This window comes from Cavia porcellus, unplaced genomic scaffold, assembly GCF_034190915.1.
Source record: "Cavia porcellus strain 051 isolate PalLab524CR breed Dunkin Hartley unplaced genomic scaffold, mCavPor4.1 scaffold_5, whole genome shotgun sequence".
Taxonomy (NCBI): Eukaryota; Metazoa; Chordata; class Mammalia; order Rodentia; family Caviidae; genus Cavia; species Cavia porcellus.
The window spans coordinates 17,881,113-17,906,897 of NW_026947488.1; the positions used below are offsets into that span (position 1 = coordinate 17,881,113).

At 46.1% G+C, this 25,785-nt stretch overlaps 1 protein-coding gene across 10 annotated transcripts in view; it reads right to left on the minus strand.

Annotated features, from left to right (window-relative positions):
* Tox2 (TOX high mobility group box family member 2) overlaps positions 1-25,785 on the minus strand; it is a 123,117-nt gene that overhangs the window by 56,222 nt on the left and 41,110 nt on the right. For 7 of the 10 annotated variants that reach the window (XM_063248296.1, XM_013150339.3, XM_013150338.3 and 4 more), the window contains exon 2: positions 19,701-19,766. The exons of 2 other annotated variants lie outside the window; for them this stretch is intronic. In XM_063248296.1, the coding sequence (XP_063104366.1) occupies positions 19,701-19,766 (66 nt within the window). Of the gene's footprint in view, positions 1-19,700; positions 19,767-21,168; positions 21,208-25,785 lie in introns of those variants that run through there. One more of the 10 variants, XM_063248298.1, reaches the window with a different exon arrangement.

A 25,785-nucleotide genomic window follows, 5' to 3' on the forward strand; every position in this document is an offset into this window, starting at 1 on the left:
CAAAGTTGGCTCCACCAGAGTCATACCCTGCCCAACACACATCACCCCAGTGAGCCCCGAGATGACCCTGCTGCATACCAGGGTAATGTTATTCATTCGGTCAGTACTAAGGGTCTTTGTAGTGGCTACATCTCAGCTCTTTTAATTTTTAAAAATTGAGACGGATCTCACCAACTTAGGACCTCGCAAATTCAGGTTGGGCTCAAACTTACAATCTTCCCTCAACCCCCCAATAGTGGAGATTACAGGACTGAGCCACCGTACCCAGTTCTGAGTAGTACTTAAAATGTTCCCATTGACTCTAGAAAGGGTCCTGGTTTGTCCAGGCATGGAAGCACAAGCCTGTAAGCCCAACGACTTTGGAAGCTGAGGTAAACTGCAGTTTGAGGACAGCTAGGCAACTAAGCGAGACCATGCTGCAAAATAAAATGAAAAAAAAAATTTTTTTAAAGGACTAGAATGTGGCAAATATGAGACGCTGGATTCAATGCCAGGTACAGAAAAAAAAGTGTCCTAGTTTTTAGGATAAATTATCCAACTACCTGGCATTCTATTATTTTAAAAGAAAAGCTATGCCCTGTAAGAACATTTCTGTTGAAGGATTATGGTACAATTTGATGTTTCCCAATTCCATTTCCAAAACAAGGAAAATGGTATCCTCACCAAACCCCAAACCTGGTCAACTACAGCAGAGCTTCCAGCAATGAAACTTTTTATCACATGTGCAGGAATTCTATAAATTCCGCGGGGAATGAAATGCAATTTTGGCAGACTTGCCTGTACCCATAATGACCTAGTCAAATTAATCATGTTGGATAATATCCCTGTGTCACCCATCGCTGAGAAGTTTAATAGAATCTTTTGCACATCAGGGCCAGAATATTATAGCACCGCTGAGAATCTGTACAATGATACCTTCAGGTTGGCCTGCAATTTTTGAACTAAAAAGGCTTCTTGAAAAAATCAGTAAATAAAAGCTCATATTATATACAAACTGAATGGGAAGGGGAAAACCATACTGTTAAAATAAATGTGGATTCTGGAGGAGGTTGGGGAAGGGCTGCAATATCTTTTAAGCCTTTCTTTAGGCAGAATCTCCAAGCAAGGCATTCAGGATACAAGAATGCATCCAATGCCCTCCCACAGATGCTTCGTGGCCACCCCACACCCTGACATACTTATACTGGAGCAGATACAGGATCCATAGTAGGCCAATAATAGACAATAACATTAGACATGAGCTCTGTTTACAAAAACCATATCCAGGAAAAAACATGATAACCTTCATGTGTTCTCACTCAGGAAATTATCAGACTCCTTCCAAGGTTCAGGCAGCTTCCAGGATGCTTCATCTTAGAGGAAGGGAAAGATCTGGAAAGAGGAAGGGCTGGTGGGTGCACTTAGGGGTTTCCTTGTTCTTTGGAAAGAAGCAGTCCCAGCAGAACTCAAGTGGCAGGGCTGGAGGTTACTCGGGCACTCAAATGTGACAGCACAGCCAGAACCAGCACCCGGCACTCCGCAGAGGAGAAAGCTCATTTTCCCAGAAAATGACAGAATAGTTTTCTAATGACATTTTTATAATCACATATACAACTACCTTTTTGCACCCTGGGATGTAGTAGAGGAGAGCTCAGCAAATGTTTTTCTGCAATAGTATTTTTGCCTTTGAGGGATCACACAGTTTCTGTCACACTTCAAGTCCACTGTTGTAGTCTGAAAGTAGCCATAAATGATCTTGAAACTAATGAGCATGGTGGTGTTCTGACAAAGTTTTATTCATTAAAAAAAAAAATACATGGGGAGGGACACACTTGGCTTGCAGGCCATGGCTTAACTCCCTGATTTAAGAAAGTTAAGAAGTAACAGCCAGGCATAATGTGCACATCTGTATTCCCAGTGATTGAGAGGCCGAGGCAGGAGGATCATTGCGAGTTTGAGATCAGCCTGGGCTACAAAGTGAGCTCAAGTGCAGGCTGAACAAGAACTGAATTTGTGGTTCCCTCCCCCTCATTTCCCCTGGCGGATCACCTGGAGAACTAGGAGTGAGGTTCAAGACTTCTCTCTCCCTCAACCCTCACTTCTAATTAGCCACAAAGTCCTGCTGGCTCTACCTGCCAGTGTATTCAAGTCTACCCCCTTTGATCCCTCTGCAGGCCACCGCCATGGCCCAAGTGTCAACACCTCCTCCAGGACAGCTGCAGCCACCTCAGTGGTCTCCCAGCTTCCGGGCCCATTGTGGCAAGAATCCTACCAAGGCAGTTTAGCAAGAATTCTCACCTCTGCTATCTGACCAAGCAGCTCTTGGAACATTTCAACTCATGATCCCCTTGCCCTGCCCATTGGCTGTAATTTCTAAACTGCTTTATAGGAGTTAAGCTCAGTCTCTCTACCCTATTGCAATAACCTTGACTCCTACTGTAACAGTCCTTGAACAAAGTCTTTTTTGCCTCTTGAACTCCACTTGGTACAATTTTCCATAGACTCCACTCACTCTGGTTCTCTCCATTCTCCTAAGGCTTCCAGGGCACTCCCACCTCAGTGGATTGCAAGGGCTGTTCCCGCTGTCCAGAATGCTCTGCTCATTTGTGGATTTCCCAGCAACTTTTCACTGTGCAGTCTCTACTGAAGAAACCACCCGAGCCCCCAGACAGAGCTGATCCCTTCCCACTGCTGCCCTGTGCTTCTCAGGCTAGACAGGAATGTGTGTGTGTGCGTGTGCGTGTGTGTGTGCGTGTGTGTTGCCGGGGACCAAATTTGAGACTATGCATACCAACAGCAAGTGTGTTTAGGGGTGTTAAATAGCTGACCATATTAATGTTTTTGGTTGGATCACTGAACACAACTGTTTGCAGTCTTTGTATGCTTTGATACTGTGACTTGAGCAGCTATCTCTAGGATGATAGTGTGTGATCTATTAACTGGTGATTTCTTACTGTTTTTTTTTTTTTTTTTTGTAGTTCTGTATTACTTGTACCCTTACATAGCTTTGTTTTTTCTCTTTTTCCTTTTAAATAAAGTTTAAAAAAAAAGACTATGCATACTAGGCAAGCACTGTACCACTGAGCTGGAATCACTGTGTCCCCAGCCCTGGAATTATCTGACATTATATTTTTAATGTTTGTCTTTCCCGCTAAATAGGAAGCTGTAACCTGGTGCTAGGTACAGAGCAGGAACCAAGTAAAAGTACTGGGACTTAGTTATTTAGCTGATATACCCAACTGATCCGTTAGTGACGCACATTTGGTGGTTTTGTTCAGTTTGGCACTTTGCACACACCGTGGTGAGTATCTTTACTCTTACACTTTGGCGTGAGAGTCTCCACAGGGTCTATTCCTAAAGGTAGAAATGCCAGGTAGCCAAATCATTACTAAGTTTTAAAAATGTAGCCTAATCCCGAAAAGACTGCCCGTTTTCATCTGCACTCTTTGTCAGTGAGGTTGTATATGTCTTCATATTTTTACGGACAATGTGTATTTCTTGTTCTGAGGCTAATAGTACCCTTGTCATTGTTCTATCATCTTTTTCTATGTTTTGACGGAGTGCTTTACTTATTATATGCCACAGATATTCTTCTTATATCCTCATTTGATCTTTCTATATTTCTTGCAAGCTAAGGGTTTCAACATTTAAGTTTTTAAAAAGTCAACATATTCATGTTGTATGATTTCTGGCTGTCTTATCATGCTTTGGAAATGGCTTTCCTGTGCTAATATCACTAAGATATTTGACCATGACTTTTTTTTTATTTTAAAGACAATAAAACAAAAACAGAATAAAGCAAATCAGAACAGAACAATGCAACTGATACAGGACTTCAAAAGAAGGCAACAGGAAATCAACAATGGCTACCATGATGTCTCTCATTTTCTTCAAAATAGCTGAGCACATCATCACACACAATAAAATCGAATACAACAAAACAGAATCAAATCAATCAAAACAAAAGAATGAAGGCATTGCAGGACTTCAAAACAAGATGATAGGAAATCAACAATGGCTACCATGACTTTTTTCCATTCGTGGGATTTGAACTCAGGACTGGCTGTATCTATAGGCTGTGCTTTTTCCTCAACCCACAGAGCTTTCCTAGAATGGCCTGAAAATGGAACCTCCCTTGGGTCAAAGATGTTCCAAGCCGCCAACACTTCCCTTTAATCATTGCAATAGGTGTCAGGGCATGTGCAGGCCATGTGCTCCCCACCTGTCCACATGTCAGAGCTGGGGGCCTGACAAAAGAAGTGGACAGTCTTGGCTTGTATATAAAAACTCTTGATCCAGGCCCAAGTCACCCTGTCCATGTCTCACATGGCCAGAAGCTATTCACAGATATCGCAGCTCCCCATACTCAGTCTCTCCCTCATTGCACTCCAGCCACGTTCCTTAAACACACCAGACACACTCCCACCACAGGGCCTTTGCACTGCTTGTTCCTTGCTGCAGAATGGTTTGCCCCAGATCTTACTCCCTTATCCCTTTGAGTCTTTGTTCAGATGTCACCTTCTCACTTGCCCTCCCTATTTGCAGTGACAGTTCCTGCAGGTATATGGTCCATTCAGTCTCCCTTATCTGTACACCACAGGACTCTTACTTGATAACATGCAATACACTTGACCTTTCAAACATTTTAACTGCCTGTTCCCTGTACTAGAAAGTAAATTCCACCTTTGGTCACTGCCAGTGCCTTATACATCCCAGGTCCTCAGTAAACAGTTTCTGAGTAAAAGAATAAACAACTGAATGAGGACAAAGGGTTTGACTGCCTTGTTTACAGTTCTCACACCTGTCATTGCTGGGCACACAAGATGCTAAGCACATGTGTTTCCAATGGAGACATGTGAAATGGCCTGCTATGGCCCTGAGTCCAGCGCCACCCTGCCTGCCGGTGCTCAGAAATCAGCAAGGTCTGAAGTTGTGTTCCCCGACAGCTGCTCTTCCCTCAAAGAAATAATTCTAACTTGGCCCATGGGGAATCTCCTGGATCCCTGTCCTTATCTTAGAACTCATATTCCTGAGGGGTTAACACCCCTGCCGCCCCTGACAAGCTGTGTGGCACTCACCAAGTTGCTACTCCTTCCTGAGTCTCAATTACTCCACCTGTAAAAAGGAGCTGGGCCATGGGGTTTTGAAATGCAAATTTATTCTTACTTGGGCACTGCTTTGCAGGTACACAGGCAGACACGAGGCAGAGCGGCCTGTAAAAGCATTTCTAAACTGATGAGTAGGCTTTCCTGTTGTTTTTGTGTTAAAATAGCTTCTGGAACAGTCACGATGATTTGCAGTTCTTTTTTTCTTTTCCACTGCTACCTTTTAAGCTACAGAAGCAGTGCAGCCTAAAAGCATGTCAGGCTGGCTGCAGGTAGACACAGGCACTGAAGTTCTCAGAGCGGCTGAGTCCAGTCTGGGACGCTGCCCTGCTCAGACCCTCCCAGGGCTCACTGCCTCCACAGCAGGGTTCTGGCATCTAGCTGGCCTCGAGGCCTTCTGGCCTAGACCCTACAACCCTCCCTGACATCAGTCACACAAGCCCACCACAGCCCCACATATTGCACGACCCTGGGGTTGTCAGCCCCTCTGCTCAGGCCACAGTCTCCCCAAGTAATACTCATCACCAAGGCCTCTGTGACATCTTCCTGTCTTGCCAGGTGGTGGCACCAAGGATTGGCCCGGGACACAAGGCTTGCATTGAGCCGAATGAGGCAGGGCCTGTTCCTCCTGCAGCCTAGACCTCACGCTCCTATTAATATACCCCACGCATTCCATCAGGGTGCTGTGACTCAGGGTTCACACGCTCCCCCTAAGGGTTACTGAGCACCTAGCTAAGCCAGGCTTGTGCTGGGACCAGAGTTACTAGTGAAAGCTCCACCCCTGTGTCAGTCTGTCTTGCTTCTTTCTGCAGCTTTACTGACACACAGTGCCACACCATGAAGAAGCCACGTGCCAATGCAAAAGCATAGCTTAGGGCCACCGAGTCCTGTGACTGCCACTGAGGGAGACTGAGAGTGACTCCTCCTTTTGTTGAGCCATCAGAGGAGACCACAGCCCTGACTGTCCACTGAATGCAACCTCAAAAGAGATTCTGAGCCAAAGGGCACCCAGCCAAGCCACACTAGCATCCCTGAGCCACAAGAACAAGGTGTGCTGTTTTTAAAATTGGGCAGTCTGGCACCTGGACTTGTACTCTTAATGACCAGGTGATTCTGCCTTTATAAATGAGAGCCTGGGTTCCTCGTGTGTGATGCTGAGCTTCCTGCTGGCTCTGTGTTCTCAGACAGCTCTGTGATCCTCCTCACCAGTCAGTGATTGCTCCTCAGGGCAGGTGTGAGACTGAGGCCCACCTGATTTAGGTACTGGGAGCACAGTCTTTCTAGCTCCCCATAACACTTGGGGACAGCAGTGTAACCTCCATCGGTGTATCCCAGTCTATGTGGTGCACATGAGTCAGCTGAACACTTGCTAAGATGCAAAGTCTGCCTCAGGCATTCTGGGTAGGACTGGAGGCTGCATTTAGGGTGATACTGAAGGTCCACACCTCGGGCAGCAAGGCCTTAGGTGTCAGCAGCATCGACTCTGACCTAGACAGACCATGGTGCATATACTTGCAGTATATGTGGACCATATACCTGCAGTTCTGTTACATCTCTGCTAAGAGCCTTTGATCTCCAAGAGGAGGAGATGCATATTATCCAAGGTCACGAGGTAAACTAGAGTCCCCTGGAGCCACACACAGACCTTGAACTCATGCTGTGACTTCTAGTCTAGAGTCCCCAAACTACTGCCCAGCCTCCCCCACTCTGAGCACTGTGTCTGGACATATCTATGCGAGGTGCACACATGCATCCCTGTATGTGCCCACATGTGTGACTGTGTGTGTCTGCAGACATGTGCAAATGAGCTCATGAACATGCCTAATGTCAGCACATGTGTGGCAAGTGTATTAACAGCTGTTCCTCCCACACCAGGTTTCTGCTCAGCTCGTACCATGTGCCAGGTCCCTGCTCCCATGAAATCCGTGGTATGGGACAGAGGCATTAAACAAATGCAAATAAAAATCCTATTTGTCTGAGGCCCACAGCCCCAAGAAGCAGGTGTGGTTATTATCCCCATTTCCATAACGAAACTGAGGTATTCTAGGTAAGTAGCTTACCTCTACAGTCACGAGGTCACAGAGCAACACTTTTTGTGTGGAGTGGGGCACACAAGTGAGCGGATGTGCTCATATGCTTGTATTTGTGCATGAATGCATCCGTGTGTGTGTGTGTGTGTGTGTGTGTGTGTGTGTGTGAGTCTAATGAAACTTTTCCATAGTCATATTCAAATAAGCCATTAACAAGATTTTCTTGTTAGCACACCATCACCAAAATCACACATACAGACATGTGTGTGTGCTTTGAGATACTTACGTTCCTATCACTTCCTAAAATTCTGTCCACTGAAAAATGGAACTCAAGGCTGGAGCCTGCAGAGCCAAGCAGATTTGGGGAGCCCACACCACTTGCTTCCCTGGGGCAAGCCACTGCCAGAGCAATTTCACAGCTCATCATCCATTATGAGGCTGAAGGATTTCTTACCATCCCAGGAAGTTAAATAAATTGCTCAGACTAAATTGTTTAGACTAGACTAAAAGCCTAGTCTATTTGCATACCCAGTGGGAACATACCACCCTGGTAAGTTGATTAATATAAGATGTGAATGACCACACTTGGCAAGGTCCCTTGCCTTTGCCATCATGGGCTGCTCTAAAAATGGAAATACCTGTTCAAAGATGATAACTTGACCATTTTTTTTTTTTTGAGACAAAGTTTTGCTACGTAGTTCAGCCTGGCCTGGGCTTCCTCTGTAGCCCAGGCTGGCCTCAAAGTCTCAGTGATCCTCCTGCCTCAGTCTCCTGAGTGCTGGGATTTCAGGCATGTACCACTATGCCCGGCAGCTATTGATCATTTCTTTACTCTTTATTGAAACAGAGGAGACCAACAGAAACATGCACAGATGATCATTGTAGAGCTCAATACATTTTCACCAAGCAAACATATCTGAGTAACCAACTCAGAGAACGAGAGGAAACCTGCCAGCACCCACAAAGATGCTCAAAGCCCCTCTGTACTACACACTAGCCCACCAGGGTAACCACAATTCAAATTTCCATCATCATTGATTAGCTTTGCCTGTCGATATGCTTTGTGTAAATGGCATCATACAGATGTTCTATTTGGCTGTCTGGGTTCTTGCACTCAACATACTTGTGAGATTCATCTGCATTATTGTGTATGGTCACAAATCATTCATTGCCACTGCTGTATAGTATTCGATTGGGTAAAACTATCCTGCTCCATTTATCTAGTCTCCTGATGGATTATCTCCAGTTTGGTGCTTTCAAGAAAATTGCTGCCACCTCACCCCCAAGCCTTTCCTCTTCATCAGAGACTCAGGCTTGCAGGAGGTGTGAGAATGAGAAAAGGACCCCAGGAGGGCCTTGGAATAGTAATGACTGGTGAGTCAAGGAGCCTGGACAAACCAGGAAGGTCAGATGCTGGAGGCTGGAGTGGGAAGGATTGTGCATCTCTGACAGGCTAGGAATAATCAGGACGCATTTGGTGCACTAGTTGTGTGATTTTATAGGAAACTTTCTTGACACATTTTAAAGCAAGATAGTTCCAACAGCATCTTTTAGGGTTCATATGTTGATGTCTCCCTAAAGCCACATGTAATCCTAGATGGGACAAGCTCTTGAAATGTGATTAGATTACGGGGGTGCCATACCTGACTTGTCATTAGTAGGAGGGGTCCAGCTGGAAGATGGGGTTTGCTAGGGCCATGATGTGGGGGAATTTATCTCCCCCCCCCCGACCCCTCCTTTGATGTCTCTGTGTCCAGGCGGCCCTGTGTGAGCAGCTGGCTCTCCTCCACTCAGACCCTTCTGCCATGCCTTCCTATCTTGGAGCTGGCAAACTATGGACTAACACTGTAAGCCAAAATAAATCCCTCCTTCTTTAAACTGTATTTGGCATTGTATCCCAATGACAAAAAAAAAAAAATTAACTAAGACAGCATCTTTTCAATTTCACCCCTAAACACAAGCTGGTTTTTGTTAGGTATGAGAGCTGAATGGCCTCCCTTTTTCTCATTTTTCTGATGCTACCTCTGACTCCCAAGCCCACCACATCCTGGGTGGGTGATGTCAGTTTTTCCCTCTGTGTACATTATGTAATGTGGGACTTTAATAGTACCTCATGCTAACTATCATTTTCCCTGTCTCCAGCACTGGAATAAGGACTGAGTGTAAACACATCTGTCTGCTTTGCTCTGAGGGACTTCTAACAATGACACTCACTGAGTCTCAGAAAAATCGGTTAACTTGTCCAAGCTCCCCAGCTATGAAGTGTCAAGACCAGAAATCCTGTTTAAATTCTCATAGACTCATAACCCATCCAACCAGTAGCATTTCTTTACTGTTGACCCAGTAGGCTGAAAACTTATTCTCAGGACCCCTTTCACCAGAGGGAACTGAAAACACTGCCCCTCAGCCAGGAGGGGAAGGTCAGTCTCTGGCCTTGTGGACAGAAAAACACCCCCTCTATGCTAATCCCTGGAAAGTCCCTCAGAGATACCAGCCAGGGCCAATTCACAGATGCAAACACTAGGTCCCAGAGAGGGCGCATGACCCGACCACAACCACAGGCACACAGGGAGAGAGGCTGAGGAGGGACAAATCCAGGCTCCAGACCCTCCAGAAATTATGAACCTCGTGCTATTCTGACAACATCCCCATGTCTGACTTCATTTCTAATTTTTGGTCATGGCATGAGCTCACACCTAGTAAGAAACAGATGCATACAACTAAGGGGTTGACCTTCTCCAGCAAAGAGCCGGGCCCCACAGCAGATGCTAAGTTTAAGGTGTCCAGGAGGAGGAGGGAGAGACGACATTCTTTAAGGAAAACCGCATTTCTAACCCCGGCCGGCCCTCCCCCACCCATCCACCTCCTGCACCATCCTCATTGTTTCCATCCCATTTAGAGAGAGTGAACGTTTCCTGGGATTCAATTTCTCTCATAATAGTTGGAAGGAAACAAACTATATGCTGTAAACATTCACTGCATTGTATGAAGAATGTGTTTATTACAGGGGAGGCACAATACATGCCGAGCAACCTCCTCCCCCAAGTCCATCCCGATGCCTTCCTGCCTGCGCCCTCGAATATTTAAACATCTCGCAAACAGAAATCCACAGCTTTAAAATAAATATACTTTTAGCCACTGAGATGCAAAATGAAGACGGGGAGATGTAAGTACCGACTCCTTCACAGCAGTTCTCTGTCAATGAGAACAAGAAAGACAAATGCATTTTTTCTGAGCACGTGTTTAGGGTGGATGGGGACAGCCTATTAGTTCAGTGCGACATCTCCTCAATTCTCTCCATATCCATTTGAGGGGTTCTTCCCCTCCTTGTGCTTTATTCTCCAGCTGTGAAATGATATTACATTTCATCTGATTTGAACAAAATCTATGGCCTTGAAGCAGTTGCCTTTAAGGCCCTGCATATTTATTCAGAATTCATGAATCATGTTCCGATAACACAACCATAATTATTTTTAAAGTGTGATGTTTGTGACTTTAATAGGAAATGCGAGCAAAGGGCCTTTTCTCTTTGATTGTTTGTAATCTCAGCAGTAATCACTGCCATTGCCTTCATGCACCGCAGCGGGCAAAACACAATTTCATTTTAATATGAATCGCGAGCTCTTCACCCAGGTTTTAATTAAAGCCATGTCATCCTTGCCCTTTACAATGTACACAGACTCAGAGGCCAGAGCTACTAAGCCTAGAATCTTAGATTTCAATCTAAGGGAATCTTAGATTTTCCCAACAGATTTCCTGCCTCCCAATCCATCTGTTGGGGAGTAGTTTTGTTTTCAGAATCGTCAACCAAGTCTGCCTGTCTGTCTGTCTGTCTCTCTCAGAGTTGCAATTTCCTCATCTGTACAGTGGGACAGCAGCAGCGCCTGATGGAGTCAATGTGGGAGGAGGAAATGAGACCAGCCGTGTAAAACATCTGGCCACAGGGCCTGAGCCTGCGAAGTGCATGGTAATGCTAATTAGCACCAACCTGGGAAAACCCAGCAGGTCATCTTTCCTGATTACTGACAAAGGGAAACTGAGGTTCAGCAAGACAGAAGCAAAGGAAACAGAATGGGGAGAACCTTGGATTCAGCTTCTACCCTGTCCCCAACACACATTCTGGGCACCCTACACTGCCTCTCCTGGACGGGGTCCTCTAATTCAAGGCCACAATGCCGGCCAGGTCCATCTACTGGTCTCTCAATTAAGCTGTCTGCCCAACCTAGGTCTACGCCTGACCTGAAGCAGGCAGGCTCAGGGATACGCAAAACTGCTGTGTAGACATGGCAGTGGTACTCCAGACCAACCCAAGAACCCACTGCTGGGTTCAGGGTTCTGATGTGTGTCTTCTGTGTGTGTGAGTATGAAGCACTTGGAACCTCTTTTGTAGCGTGGGGTGTCAGTTTTTATGTCACTAGAACTGCACCCAGTTCTATCCATGCACACTGAAGCAGCAGCAGGGGGGATGCACTCATATTTCTTGACATTCACCATGCACTATCTCTAGATAGGGGGTTCCTTGGAGAGCACCCCAACTATAATCCCCTTGTAAGTCTTTCTCTTCCAAACACCTCCTGGGACCACTCTTATTTTCACTCTAGGAAGAGCAAAGTCTCCCATTTCCCAGCTGTGTCTTAGAACATGCCTTCTGTCCTCCTGACATCCACTGACATTCTCCTCTCTCTTCCCCTCCCCATCCAGGGCACTACCCAAGTCCCTATAGGCCTCCAGATCCGTCTCCCATTCGGCTATCAGCACCCAGCTCCGGCTTCGTGGCCATCAACTTCCAGCCTCCCCCAGGTCCTTTGAGCTTGGTCACCATGTGGATGCTGGGATGTCTGCTCCTCACTGCCCAGGAGCTTCTTTTGTCTGCTGCCTCAGCTCGCTGCTCCCTGAACACACCTGGGAGCCTGTCAATGGGCACAGCTGCTCATCTTTGAAATCACCTGCTTCTGACTAAGGTGTTTTCCGCAGCTAGCTTCTCTCTCGTCTGGGCACGGGACTCTCCCAGTGCTGCCCCTCCCCCACCTTTGCTCAGCACCCAGCCAAGATCCCTCATCCTTCACGTGAGTCTCTCTTTCGGGCAAAAAAAGCTTGCGTGTCATTTTGCTACTCCTGCTTGGCAAATCCCTTGTCCTGGGTTCACCCACCAGGCCTCACCGCAAGCTCGTTCTCCTATGCTCCATGCCACAGTGCAGACCCTGTGCCCTCTCCTCAGGCCCCCAGTGCCCTGACTTTCAGCAGGTCAGCTGCCCACCAACCTCAGAGGACGGGTGCCTCCGGGAGCCCATGCCCCCTGCTCCCTTCTACAAAGCCACACTTCTTTTCTTGTTCCCCATTCTCACCCCAACTCCCAGCTGAGACAGAAACTCTTCTATGGACAGCACCTGCCTCTTCCCACTTTCTCTGAAGACAAAACCACCCATTCCTTTACCTTTCCTCCTCCTGGACACCATCACTTGATGATTAAATGTTCTAGATTTTCATCTTTTAAAAAAATCCCTTCTCTAAAGTCTTCATCTGCCTTTGCCCTTGCCCTGCACAACTAGATTCCTCAGGGCAGTTGTCTGTACTCCGTGTGTGCACATCCTCACCTCCTCCTTCCCAGGGCTGAAGAGTTCTGTGCAGAGCCATGGGACCTGCACCAAGTCCCCTGCACATCCAAACTGCTCCTGAACTCCAAAATCGGATTTTTTTTACTAACATTATTGGACATATTTTAAGTTTTATGCCACTCATTCTGTCACAGGTATGTGACTTGAGTGACCTTTATCTTCCTTGTTTAGAGTTCATTTAACTTTCTGAAGTTATAATGAATTCCTAATGGTTTAAAACTCTCTTTCTAAGGTCTGGATCTTGAACATCCCTCAGAGGCCCATGTGCCAAAGGCTTAGTTGATACCCTGGGCCAGAGTGGGATGGTGGAACCTTTAGGAAGTGCCTCTAGAGGGAGAAAGATCATAGGGTTGGGGTGAGGAGAATGCCCGAGAAGGGGATACTGGGATCTGGGATCTATCCTCCTCCTTTGTGCTTCCCAGATGCCATGAGGTGAACAGGCCTTTCCTGCCATATGGTTCTACCACAATGGCTGTGCCACCATAGATCCAGAGCAAGATGAGCAAGTGACCATGGACTGAACTTGCTGGAACCATAAGCCAAAATAAGTCTTTTCTTCTTACAATTTGATAATCTCACATTTTTTATTACTCATGGAAAATTGATTAATATCCTCCTAAATGTTGAGACAGTGAAATGTCTCCATTCTATCCTTGTCCATTTTCTGTAACACACAAATATGCATGTGCACGTGCCTGTGCACACACACATATCCACATTACACACAAACACATGTGAAGCACCAAGCCACTGTTGCTTATCCACTGCATATCCAAGCCACAAGGATATGTTCCCACAGATCCTTTCAGTTACATTAATTAAATATAAGGATATGGAAATAACTTTATAATTACCATTTCTATATAAATAATAACATACTAAACTTACTGTTTTATATTTTTCCTTCCTTATATAAATAATATACTGTATCTCAAGAACTTCTACATAACTTTGGTTTCATTTCACTAGATCTGCATGGTAGTCTATTTGATTAGGAATACATAATTTATTTAACCAGTCCTCCACTGTTGGGCATTTAAGCTGTTTCCATATAGTGTCATTATAAATAACACAAAATGAATAATCTTGACTATGTCACTTCTCATGTCTGCACGTATGTCTTTGGGACATATTTCCAAAAGGAGAATTGCTAGTTTAATGGTCAAAGCATTTGTAATTTTGGTAGATGTTGACAATTTTCCCTTCTTAGTTGTGATACAATTTATCCTCCCCACAAAAATTTATGAAATGTTTTCCCATAAGAACTCTGATATAGTGTGTTATCAAACCTTTGGATTTTCTCACTCTCATAGGTAAAAATGGTAATTTTGAATTATTTATAAGTCATTCTTAACATCTATTCAGATATTTAAAACCTGTCAGTATTTTCTTTTCTGTAAATTTTGTTCATATTTCTTTCTCTCTTTTCTCCTAGGTTTCTAAATTGATTTCTACTAACTATATATTAAAGAAGTCCTGCAACTATGTTGAGTTGAAAATATTCTTGCCAATTTTCCTTTTTTTTTTTTTTTAACTTTCCTTATGCTGTTTAGGATGCACAGAAGTTGTTTTATGTTAGTTTACAGTCCAGTTTTTAAGGCTCTTCTCCTCAGACTCTGAGTCATAAAACATCTTTCCAGGACTCTATATTAAAGCTTGTTGTGCTGGTGTCTTTATGGTTTCCTTGGGTATATTTATATTTTTGATTTACTTAAGAAAAATTCTTTTGAGAGAGAATGACTATGGTTCCACCGTCATTTTTCACAGTCCCTGCCCCTGTCTTGAAACGCTCTGTCCTTGGTTTCTATGACTCCAAGTTCTCCTACTTCCCAAACTACTCCTTCTACACTATGTCACAGTCTTCTGCCTTTCTTTGCCTGCAGATGTCAGAGCTCAGCATTGAAGAGACATTGACCCTTCACCCTTCTTACTCCCCCGTATGTCCTGTCTGTACCCAGGGTTTGGTGCCATGAGCTGAGGACTTCCAATTTACTGCTCCCATGAACTCTGGTCTTGGACAACTATCTACCCACTTGGACATCTTAATTTTAAATAAGGATCTCAAATGCCACATGTCCAAATCTGTCCTCAGTGAGCCTGTACCTCCCTAGCCCTTCCCTGACTTAGGACATGACACAGCCCTGCTGGACAATGGGCCCGTGCTAGGAGGCTGTGAATCATCCGTCTTGACTTCTCTGCTTTTCTCTTCCTCTACACCCATCACTGTCAACATTTACTAATTTTATTTCCAGAGCATTTCAGATCATTTATCTTTCTCCATCTCTGCCCCTGCCAAAATCTAGGACAATAAGATCATTTACTTGGCCTAATACCACACCCTCCCAATCAAACAACCAGGATCTGATTTTTCCTGGTCTCCTTGTGACCACTCAGGCTACTGGGAGCTGTTAAGACTGTAAATCTGATCTTGCCATTCAATCTCAATCAATCTCCTTCCAATTCTCTCATATATATATATATATATACTTGAGCACACAGATACAAAAGTTCTTTAGGAACCTTTGTTTAACCTTTAGGAAAAACTCTGAGATTTTTTGCAGAAATTGTATTTAGAGCCATTAGAATAGAAACCTCTACTCACAGCCGGGAAGCTATGATGAGGAGCTGACATTTGCAGCCCTCCTGTAGGAACAAACAGGCATTTTGGGGTGAAAATGGCTAGGGGAATTCCCATAAGAAGACAGTGTCTATAAAGACATAGAGGTGATCAGAGACTCATCTTGTGTGACCAGAGCATTATTTATAGTAATCAAAATAAAAATAAGTTGCAGCTAGTTTTTCTGAACACTGGTGCTTTGCATACTCTCTTAGTTTAGATTCCCTTGAAGTAGACCCTGAGTGGGGGATTCCTGTGAAGGTGACATTGCAGGACTCTTGGGAGAAGGGACAGTGTGGGGCAGGTTTGAGTTGGAGGGGCAGAACAAGGATGTGCTCTCAGCTGGAGCTCCTGGGGAGCTGCAGAGTTAGTCACTCTTAGGGAAGGTGAGGTTGGTTTTCAGATCACTACCAACACCTCCTTCCTGCTCGTGGTTCCCTTTTGGGAGAGACCAACTTTCCAGAGAAGGGGTACCTGCGAGTAGTTAGCAGTCAGCACCGACATGGATGTGGGTACACTGGCTGTCAAAGGGGATCTAGGAAGGCACCCATAGAACTTATAACCCACCCCTCATTTCCTGTTCCTACAACCCCAAGAAGCAAGCATTACTCCCCTGCTCAGTGGGAAGTAGATGTTACCTGCCTATGGGTATGTAGTCCATGCTAGGGCAAGAGGAGCTGAAATTCAAACACAGGTCTGCTGAGGCCCAAGCCTCCTTTCTCTCCTCTTCACACCTTCCCAGGAAAAGGCTCTTTCTGCCTACATCACTGAACCAGGAAATACCGCTCCTTGCCACTCCTGGCCAAGGCCTGTCCTCTGCAGGGGAAGAGCTGCTCTTTGCAAGCCTTTCAGGCCCCAAGGTGACTCATAAGCCTGCAGCTCTGCTTGGAAACTGTATTTTATTCTCAGGCCGTCCAGGCAAGTCTGGCACAAAAGAAATGCAAGGTCTTGTGGAAGGGGGAGTGGTTAATTTGTGAAAGCTAAGGCAGTTACCCAGGAATTCTGTGGAGATTTGCAAAAAGCAAATAATGGAGTACACATTTGCAAAAGCACCTCCAACTCATAAGAGCTGGTTAGAAAAATTTTAAAAAGGGACAGAGTTGGCTAATATACACCCTCAGTATAGGTTATAGTTTCTAAATAAAGATGGTGTTTCAGGACGAGTCTTAAACAGCAGGTTTGTAACATGGGAAAAATGGACATATTCTGGAAACAAATGCTTCCAAGAAATGGATTCTTACTCATATCTAAAGTTTGAACATTATAGATGCCCAATACACATTTGCCAGATAAGCGAAACTGGTATTTATAAAATACGTTTTATGACATTTAGAGTGCTTAGTTTCTGAACACTCTGTTGGCTATGAGGCCTTCACTTTGGTCGCACCTTTATGTTAGCCCTTCAGCAACAATTCCTGCAAAGGGCAACGCAGCGCCCCGTGGAGGTATTCATCTGTGTGTGAGTTCAAATGAACACCTCAAGAAGAACCCCTGCCATCAAAGACCAGAGGCCAGTAAAGTCACACTGAGCTGTAAAAGCTGCAGGTTCTGGGTGAGTCTGAGTCATTCTTCAGCAAAACCAGCAAAAACTACATCCCCTGTGTTTCCCACATGTGGTAGTTTGTGAAAAGCCTACAATGCTGTGCCATCCTCCCCATCAAGAGGTAGAATCTATTTCCCATTACTCCTTGAATCCAAATTGGTCTGTGTCAAAGCCAGACACAGTCTAGAAAGAGCCAGAAGCAGAGATGCACCAGTTCCAAATCTAGGCCCCAAGAGGTCTGTGGCGTCTGCCCTCACTGCCTTGGGAACGCTTACCCCATCCTCACACTGCCCTGCTAGAGAAAGACAGCCCGTATGTCAGTCAGCCCACACTGCCCTGGAACTCACTGCTGCCGCTCCAGCAACTCCAGGCAAGACCAGAAAAGCCACTGACTTGACCAGTCAAGCCACCAAGCAATGACATTTGTTGTTTTAAGTCATTATGTTTTGAGGTGTTTTTCACGTAGCAAAATGAATACACTGTAAGAGGGCAGCACTGTTTCTGCAAAATTGCTCACATTAAGGCTGTCTCGTGCTCCTGGGTAGATTTAGTTAACCTCAGAGAATCCCAATGTCTTTTTCTGAAAGTTTTAAGTTAGGGAGACCCTCTGAATGACAGCACAAGAGATCTGGAGGAATTCTCTGGAAGTCCAACTTGTTCACTGTTAGGGAAAGTAGAGTTCAGAAAAAGAAGGGACCACATCCACTCATACAAATATTTCCCAGTGCCTGCTATGTGCTAGACAAGCTACCCCCAACTAGAGTGCTCAACAGTGAGTGAGAGAGAGCAGATTGTCCCTCCATAGAGCCACAGTCTAGTGTGGAAACCAAACATTACTCAGGTGATCACACAGACATGTAGATGGCCAAAGACAGTGACAACTGTTGTGAATTAAAATGTCCTTATGGACACGAGAATAACAGGGAGGGGACCTAATTTGCTGTGGAGGTCAGCTAAACACCAAAAAGGCTTTGTAAATCATGAAACCAGAGGCAGAGAGCTGACGGAGTTGCTTATTAAGGGGTTGAGGTGCAAAAGAGAACATTTATTTGCCCCACGTCTCTTCTCAAGCAAGCACTGTGTTCCCCTCTGTCCAAGTCAAGATAAGACACAACCCTAAATCCTGCTTTCCTATCTCTGTAGGACAGTACAGACATTTTCTACCAGCGTGGAGCCTGTTACAGTTAATATCTAGATGTCCCCCAAGGCCCTCATGGACTCACGGGTAGGGACTTGGGCAGGTGATTGGATTATGGGGACTAACAGCTGTCTTGCTGTTAGGAGGTGGGATCTGGCTGCAGCAGGCACTGGGGGTGTGGCCTAGAAGGGTTTCTCTGCCCCTCTTCACTTTCTGCTTCCTGTTGGCCATGCCACAGCAACTCTCCTCTGCCTTGCCCCCTCACTATGCCATCCTGCCTTAGCACCAGCCAACTATGGGCTGAAACGTAAGTTGTGGGTGTCAGGTATTTTGTTCCAGTGACAAAGAAAGTGATGAAGAAAGAGCCAGAACCAACTGCACCTCAGTAAAGTTTTGAAAGCACAGGCTCCGTGCAGTAACAAATGCTACTGTAGTAGACAAGACTAAGAGGAGATGTTCAGAGGTGAGCTCTGGTCTTTTGAGTTTAACATATTTCCTAGCTGCTTATGGATAATTAAATGGCATCAGCGGATGCTTCCAGGGCCTGAGATCTTGTCCACCAGTGCAGGCTGACACATATCAAAGCAATAAAAAGACAGCTTTGTAGCAGCAACATGCAACTCTCATGGGGACAGGCCAGATAAGGGGTATGGTGTGGTGTCCCCAGCATGAACATCCTTGGCATGGCAGGGAAAGTGAAGGGTTCTGCAGCTGCCCCACTGGGGCCACAGTGTGTTCCCCACTGGCACTACCCTCTAGGGTCACAGACCCTTAAGAGTCACAAAGTAAGACACATAAGTGCCTGTGAATGAATAGGTTTCTGTTTCCTCATCTGGGAAATATGGGCCCACACTGATGGCTGAGAGGCCACCCAACTTGGCCTGCCACAGCCATAGACAGCAGAGCTTCGCTCCAGGACCAGGTTCGTCTTCCAGCTCCCAAAGTTTCCCAGCAGCTATGAAACTCTTCAACCCTCATCCAGCACCCTGAGCTGGGGCAGCCTTTTGGCTCCAATGCCTCAGAAAACTACCCTAAGGGGAAGATCCTTTCCAGAATCCTGGGTGAGGATGCTCCCTGATTAAAGCATTAATTTTCAGCCCCCCATGGGAATTTTTATTCTGGGTGGCATCTGTGAGCCTCAAAGGGCTGCACTGGAGTTGGGACAGCCTTTCCCAGGGAGTGCTTGGTGCCTTCACCACCAGGAAGGACCTCACAGGAAGTCTTTCCTGCCCTCCCTTTGGCTCCAACCATAAGTTACGCCAGTGGCTTCAGACCCCCACCTCCAGGTGAGTGATAGACGCTGTATGGTCGTATGTGATCCATCAGAGAATGTGTCCCCATGGGTACTGTGCCAGAGGCAGGCAGCAACAGGGAGCACAGGACACACTACTCACTGATGCTGAAATTTTCCCTGAGCATGAGGAAGGTGAGAAACACAGTCTGAGTTTCATCAGGTCCTCAATGATGTCAAAAGCAGACAGTTGATTTACAGGAAACACTGTAGTCCCAGTTTGATTGTCCCTCTTAAGGAGTCAACTGATACTCCTAAGCATCTGCAAGAGGACAGCTTTGGGCTGTGTCCCCCAACTCAGCACCCTTTTTTCCTCTACCCAGCAGCTCAGCAGCAGCCAACCCAAAGCTCAGAACCCGGCTCAGGGAGGAGGAGCACCCACCTGGCCAGTTGACAGGAGCTCTGGGTTTCCATCACTCATCCCCACGTAGGCACTGTCACCATCAAACTAGAATAGAGAGAGAGAAGCAGCTCTGATTAAAATGTTCTCAGGGAAACACCAAGAGAAGCAGCCAGAGGTCAGGAGACTGTGTGCTGCAGGGATGGGCCTGGGGATTTGCAGAAGTAAAACTTGGAGTCTGGGATGCTGAGACCTGTTTCAGCAGGGCTCCTTCAGGGTAGAAGGCGCAGCCCTGTCCTGTGGTCCCAAGGGCTGTTAGCATCATTAATCACATGTAGCATAGAGACAGGAAAGTCTTTTGGCCCTCCACACCTTGTCCATAGATACAGCAGATTGCCTTCTCAGGCACCGAGCCTCCTACCTCTGGAGAGGAGACCTCCCTAAGCCAGAGCAATGCCAGGCAGTCGACTAGAGCTGGGATTCTGTGTGGTCCAACTTTCTCCAGAGTGATGGGGCTATGCCAGCCTGCCCTAGTCATGCCCCTCCCTCAGTTCTTTCCCTCTCCCCGATCCCATTCTAGTTCTTAAGCCACTTGGCGCCACAGGCAGGAACCATGAAGAGAAGCTACAGTTCTGTGTTCAAGAAGCTGCCACGCCAGGATTCAGGAAGAGTTCCCCTCAGCAGGGAGCAGCTGCAGTGTGAGAAATGTTGCTCTCAGGCCCCTGGCTCCCTCTTCACTCTGATGTGTGATGCTGAATGGTTCTGAACTTCTGAGTTCCTCATGGATCAACAGTGCTAATAAGAATAGTCACTTTTTCATGGGATGTTGAAACTGAGAGCGTTTTACTCACATGTCACTACGGACTGCATTTCACACAATTCCAGATGCATTTTGCCCTTGAGCCAGGTGTCTGAGACAAGGGCTCAATGCATTTGATTTCTGAGACATGCTCTTAGCCATAACTTACAAGCCTGAGAGGGAAGCAGGACCTGTCAGTAGGTAAAGCTAAACAAGGAGGCAGTCTCAGTTAGAGACTCACTTTAGCCTAATCCCAGGTAGCTCTGCACCATGACCCTTCACAGTCAGTCCCAGCAGGAGGAACAGGTGGCCTTCCGCATGCAAATCAGTCACTGGGTGTAGGCTGCCCTTAGGAGACACAGGAGGTGTAACTTTCCATGCCAGGGGCCCCCACTGCACCAGGGACAATTATCCAGAGGTTTATACGTGCTGTGAGTCATTCGCAGCCAGTGCCACAACAGCTGGGGGCAACTGGGCATTTTATTTTAATCAAATAATTTATTAGGACATAGTCACATGGTCAAAAGTTCCAAAGACACACAGTGAAAAGCATCCCTCCCATCCCATCTCCCAGCCAGCCAGACAAGTCCCTCCCCAGAGGCAACCATGCTTACAGCGTCCCTGCATCCTCTTAAAGACAGCCTGCCCTGACACAGTTTCTCATTACGTCTTCCGCCCAGATGGCAGCACACCATGCACACTGTTTTGTACCTTATTTTTCTTGTAGCAACACATCTTGGGAAGTGCTGTACAGAAGACCACAAACTCTTTCTGCCGGTACCTAGTATTTCACAGAAAGGGTGTTAGCTGGCTAAGCACATGGGCAGTTGCCCTGTTTCTGGTCTTCTGCTATTCCGACATGGTTGTCATGGGTATTTTTATATGTGCATCACTGTGCAAGGTTATGAGCTGGTCTGCAGGATGGATTGTGTAACGCCCATTTGTGATTCTGGTAAACTTCTCCAAGAAGCCCCCGTGGAGACTGGAAAACTCCACACCACCACAATTATACATTCAGGAGCTATCAGCCCATGGCCCGCCTAGATACCAACATTCCCCAGGGGGTTCTCAGAGTCTGCCTCCACCACTACCACCTACCCTGCCTTACTTTGTTCTTTGTTCCCCTTACCTTCTAACAGTCTCTAACATTTGCTTATTCATCATATTCATTGTTTAAGGTTGGATTCCCATACTAAGCCATAGAGTCTGGGGGCCAGGGATGTTAGTCTATCCATACACCAAAGACTTGCAAGTTTCTAGAACAGTGCCTGGCATAGACTACATGCTCAATAAATGCTTGTTGAATGAATGAATGAAGCAGACAATTTAGACGATCTCTGGCCAGACCAGTCTTCCTATCTAGGCAGAGAATACTGGTGGTTACATCTCCCCAGCACAAAAACAGGCAGTGTTCTTTGGTGACTGCTGGATTGATTACCAGAAGAAAGGGTGGTGCCATGTCCAGAGGCAGGGTACTGATCCAAGTGCAGGACGCCCAGAGCATGTGCTTTGAGGCCTATCTCAGGGCCACCTACTCCAGGAGACCTGCCGTACTCCTCTCGCTGTCCCACTTCCAACACAGACTGTCCCATATCTGCAGGCTGCCCAGGGTAGAAGTACCATGCTCTGAAGGTCGGTGAAGGGGCATCACGGTGGCATTAGGAAGGGGACTACGATTTGGGAAGAGCAGGGGAGCTTGTAACCAAAGCTCTTGAGTACCATTTGCTTTGTCAACATAGCTGCTTACTATTTTGATAAAAGTGAAACTTTTTAAACAACATAATTTATAGGTATATTCAAATAGAAATAATTGATTGGAAGAGGACTAAGTTTAACAAGAAATTTGAAACATTTTACAAATCAGTAAGCAAACCCAACAGTGAAGATTTTTTTGTTTTATCTTGTTTTGCTTTGTTTTGTTGTTTTGTTTTTTGGACAGAGTCTCACTATGTAGCCCAGGCTGGCCTCGAACTCATGGTAATCATCCTGACTTGGCCTATCGAGTGCTGAGATTACAGGCAGATGCCACCACGCCTGGTTTATAGTATAGATTTAAAATACAAGATGTAACAAAGGAACAAAAGGAAACATATCCCCCCAAACCTGGGTAATAGCTACCATTTATTAAATGTGGGCTAGAACAGAGCCACCACAAAAGTAGGGGCCAACATTTGCCTCATTCCCTGCATTGGAAGCACAGCAGGCAACTAATAAACATTCAGTGAATGAACAAATACAGCTGGCACTGAGAGACATGCTTTACGTAAAAGGTCTCCTCTAACTCTTACAATGGCCCAAGGAAGAAAGTATTCTTTTCCCTATTGAATCAAGAACAGGTAAAGCAAGGGTAAGTAGCTGCTAAAGATCACACAGCTGTGAAGAGATCAGACCAAGTGACAGAGAGACCAAGAGTTTCTAGATCCTTCCATGTAACCTAACAGAGGCTTGATAGTGTGTTAGGGGCTCAGGAAAGGCTGAGATTTGAAAAGTGAGCCATTGGGAACAGGCAAGGGATGGAACAGTGGAGTCCTGTGAGGCCGGCACGGCATGACTTAAGTAGTCTTAATCATTCACTCATTCAACCAACATCTGAAAAAGAGTTGCCAGGTGCCAGAGTAAAGCTTGCTTCTGGCTTTCCGGCAGGGATTGGCTGGTGGAGGTTTCCAGCAGGGTCTTCGTCTGCCTCGGTTCAGATCTTCCTGGGTGCCCAGCACAGTGCCCTGGAGCATGCTGGGCTGAGCAGCTGTGGAGAGGGGCCTGAGATAGAGAGGCCTGGTATCTGCCCATCTCTACCAGGGCAGAGCCCTTGTGCGGTGGGGAGGGGTGAAAGGAACCCCAGAGTCTGCAGTCCCTTTGACTCCAGGAAAGGAAGCCTTTGACTTGACATCTTGGGCAAGAAAGCCTGGGCTTCCTCCCTTAGCCCTCCCGGAGTGGGACTCTTCCTAGGGAAAAGGACTTGCAGGCCAAGGACAGAGTCATCAAGTTGCCTCTTCCCCCAACACAGCAGGCCACCTTCTCTTCCCTGTGCACACAGGCGAGAAGGAAAGCACTCTCACCCACACCTGCTGCCCAGCGTATGCGGAAGTGAGCATGAAGGCATACGACACATACAATGTTCATAAGCCTAGGGACACACGTGTATCACAAACCCACAGTCACGTGGGCCTGTGTCACACCCAGTTCAGGGTTCAACAGAATACTCAGTCCCACCTGTCCCACATCCACGGGTGACACAAAGCAACACAAGTTATGTGCACATATCACAGCCACTGTGTGTGAGTGGTACACAATACCCGCCGTGGCCACACACGCAGGGGAGGAGGCTAAGCCAGGCATGTGCGAATACACCACATGCCTGGGACTGTCGAATGCAACATATATATGAACACCAGCACACACCACATGGGCATGCAGAGACACACAGCAAAGTGGCACAGGGGATGGAATTCTGTGTATATTTCATAATGTACCCGTCCCTCAGCCAAAATTCTTTTTTCATGCCATACAATCTTGGTATGCTTTAAAATGTGAAGGAAAAAAATAGGTACGGAGAAACAACAGCCTAAGAATTGCCATGAAACGTCAGAACATCCTCTTAGCACCGACTGGAATAGATTAATTTTCCCCATTTCATATTCTAATTATAATTCCTTTTCCCATTGCCGTCTTCAGTCGTCATTACAGCTGGAAGATTGTTCTGCAAAAGCCAGGCCTTCATCTTCTCTTCCCAGGAGTTTTGTCATGGAAATGAGTTTTGGAATCTGAAAGAACCCACATTTTTGCAAATATCGAATCTGTAGGGATAACCCTTTCATGGCAGCCACCAGGGACACGCTCGCAGAGACTTCTGAAGAATCTGTCCGTCCCCACACAGTGCGGTCCCCTTGGAGAGGGGCTCTTGGACCCTATTCCAACAGCCACCCCCCAACCTAAGCACACCATGTTCCTCCAAAGAAATTTTTTTTTTTTTTGGAAGGGAACTTAGCAAACAGATAATCAAAATGAAAAGCAAAGAGCCGTGATCTTAGAGAGTCAGATCCCAGCTCTGTCTTACCTCAGGCAACTTCCTGCTCTGGCCTTGGCTTCATCATTTGCGTTTGACCCACAGTCACTAACTCATGACAGACATAAACTAAGTTTCTGTGGGGTGAACGCATGTGAGAAGGGGCAGAGGAAAGGGTGGAAGGGAATAAAGGTCAACGTGTATGGGTTGACAGGTGGCTTGATAAGTAGGTAGCTAGATGAATGATGGATGAATAAATGGATGGATGGATGGAGGGATGGATGGATGGGTGGATAAATGGATAACAGGTTGTATAAATTAGCATTGTATAACAGAAATACAGTGCAAGTCATAAATGTAAGCCATGTGTATCATTTTAAATATTCTAGTAGCTACAGTTTAAAAAGTAAATATGAACAGGTAAAATTAATCTAATGATATATTCTACTTAGCCCAAATATTTATAATATTATATTTTCAACATATAATCAACATAAACCTACGCATGATAATGAGTTGGTTTGTTAATGGGATGAAGGAATGGATGATGGGTACAAGCATACAAAGGAGGAGTGGATGAGGACTTGAGAGATGTGGACTGATGGCTGGAATGAGGCAGAGAGCATGAATGGATAGATGAAATAGGATGGCTGGGGCTGGGGATTTAGCTCAGCGGCATAAGCGCCTTCCTTCCAAGTGTGTGGTCGTGAGTTCGATCCCTGGTACCGATAAAAACGAAAAAGACAAAAAAAAAAGAAATAGGATGGCCAAGAGGATGTGAAGAGACAAGGACGTGCGATTAACAAAAACACGTGGATGTGGGGATGGGTTTGGGGGTGCCTGGGCTGACGCCTGAATGGGTGGGTGCCTTGGTGGATGGAATGGGCTGAGTGGGTGAGGGAATGGGTGGGTGAGTCTAATGTTTTCTCCTCACTTTATTTACACTTGCCCTGGATAATTTTCATAGCTTCTCAGTGCTGCAATGTCCCACTGCCTCTCAAGCCCTTGCCTTTTGCCAAGTTACCTCTGGGCAGCTCCCTTATTTGGCCTATGAGCACCTCAGGTTCTACACATCTAACATCGAATTCGTGACATGGTACAGACTTGCTCTTCCTCCCTCATCTCGTGTCATAACCTCCTACGTAGTCTTACCTCTGTCTCCATAAGCTGGTCTGGACTCATTTCCTCCTATCTTCCCCTGATGCAATCACTCTCAAAAACTTTGCTCAGCTCCCCCATCAATCTGTTTTCCACTCTCACTATCACTAGGGATCTTTAGGCAGTGGCTTCACGCCTCAGATCGGAACTCTGCTGGGATTCCACAA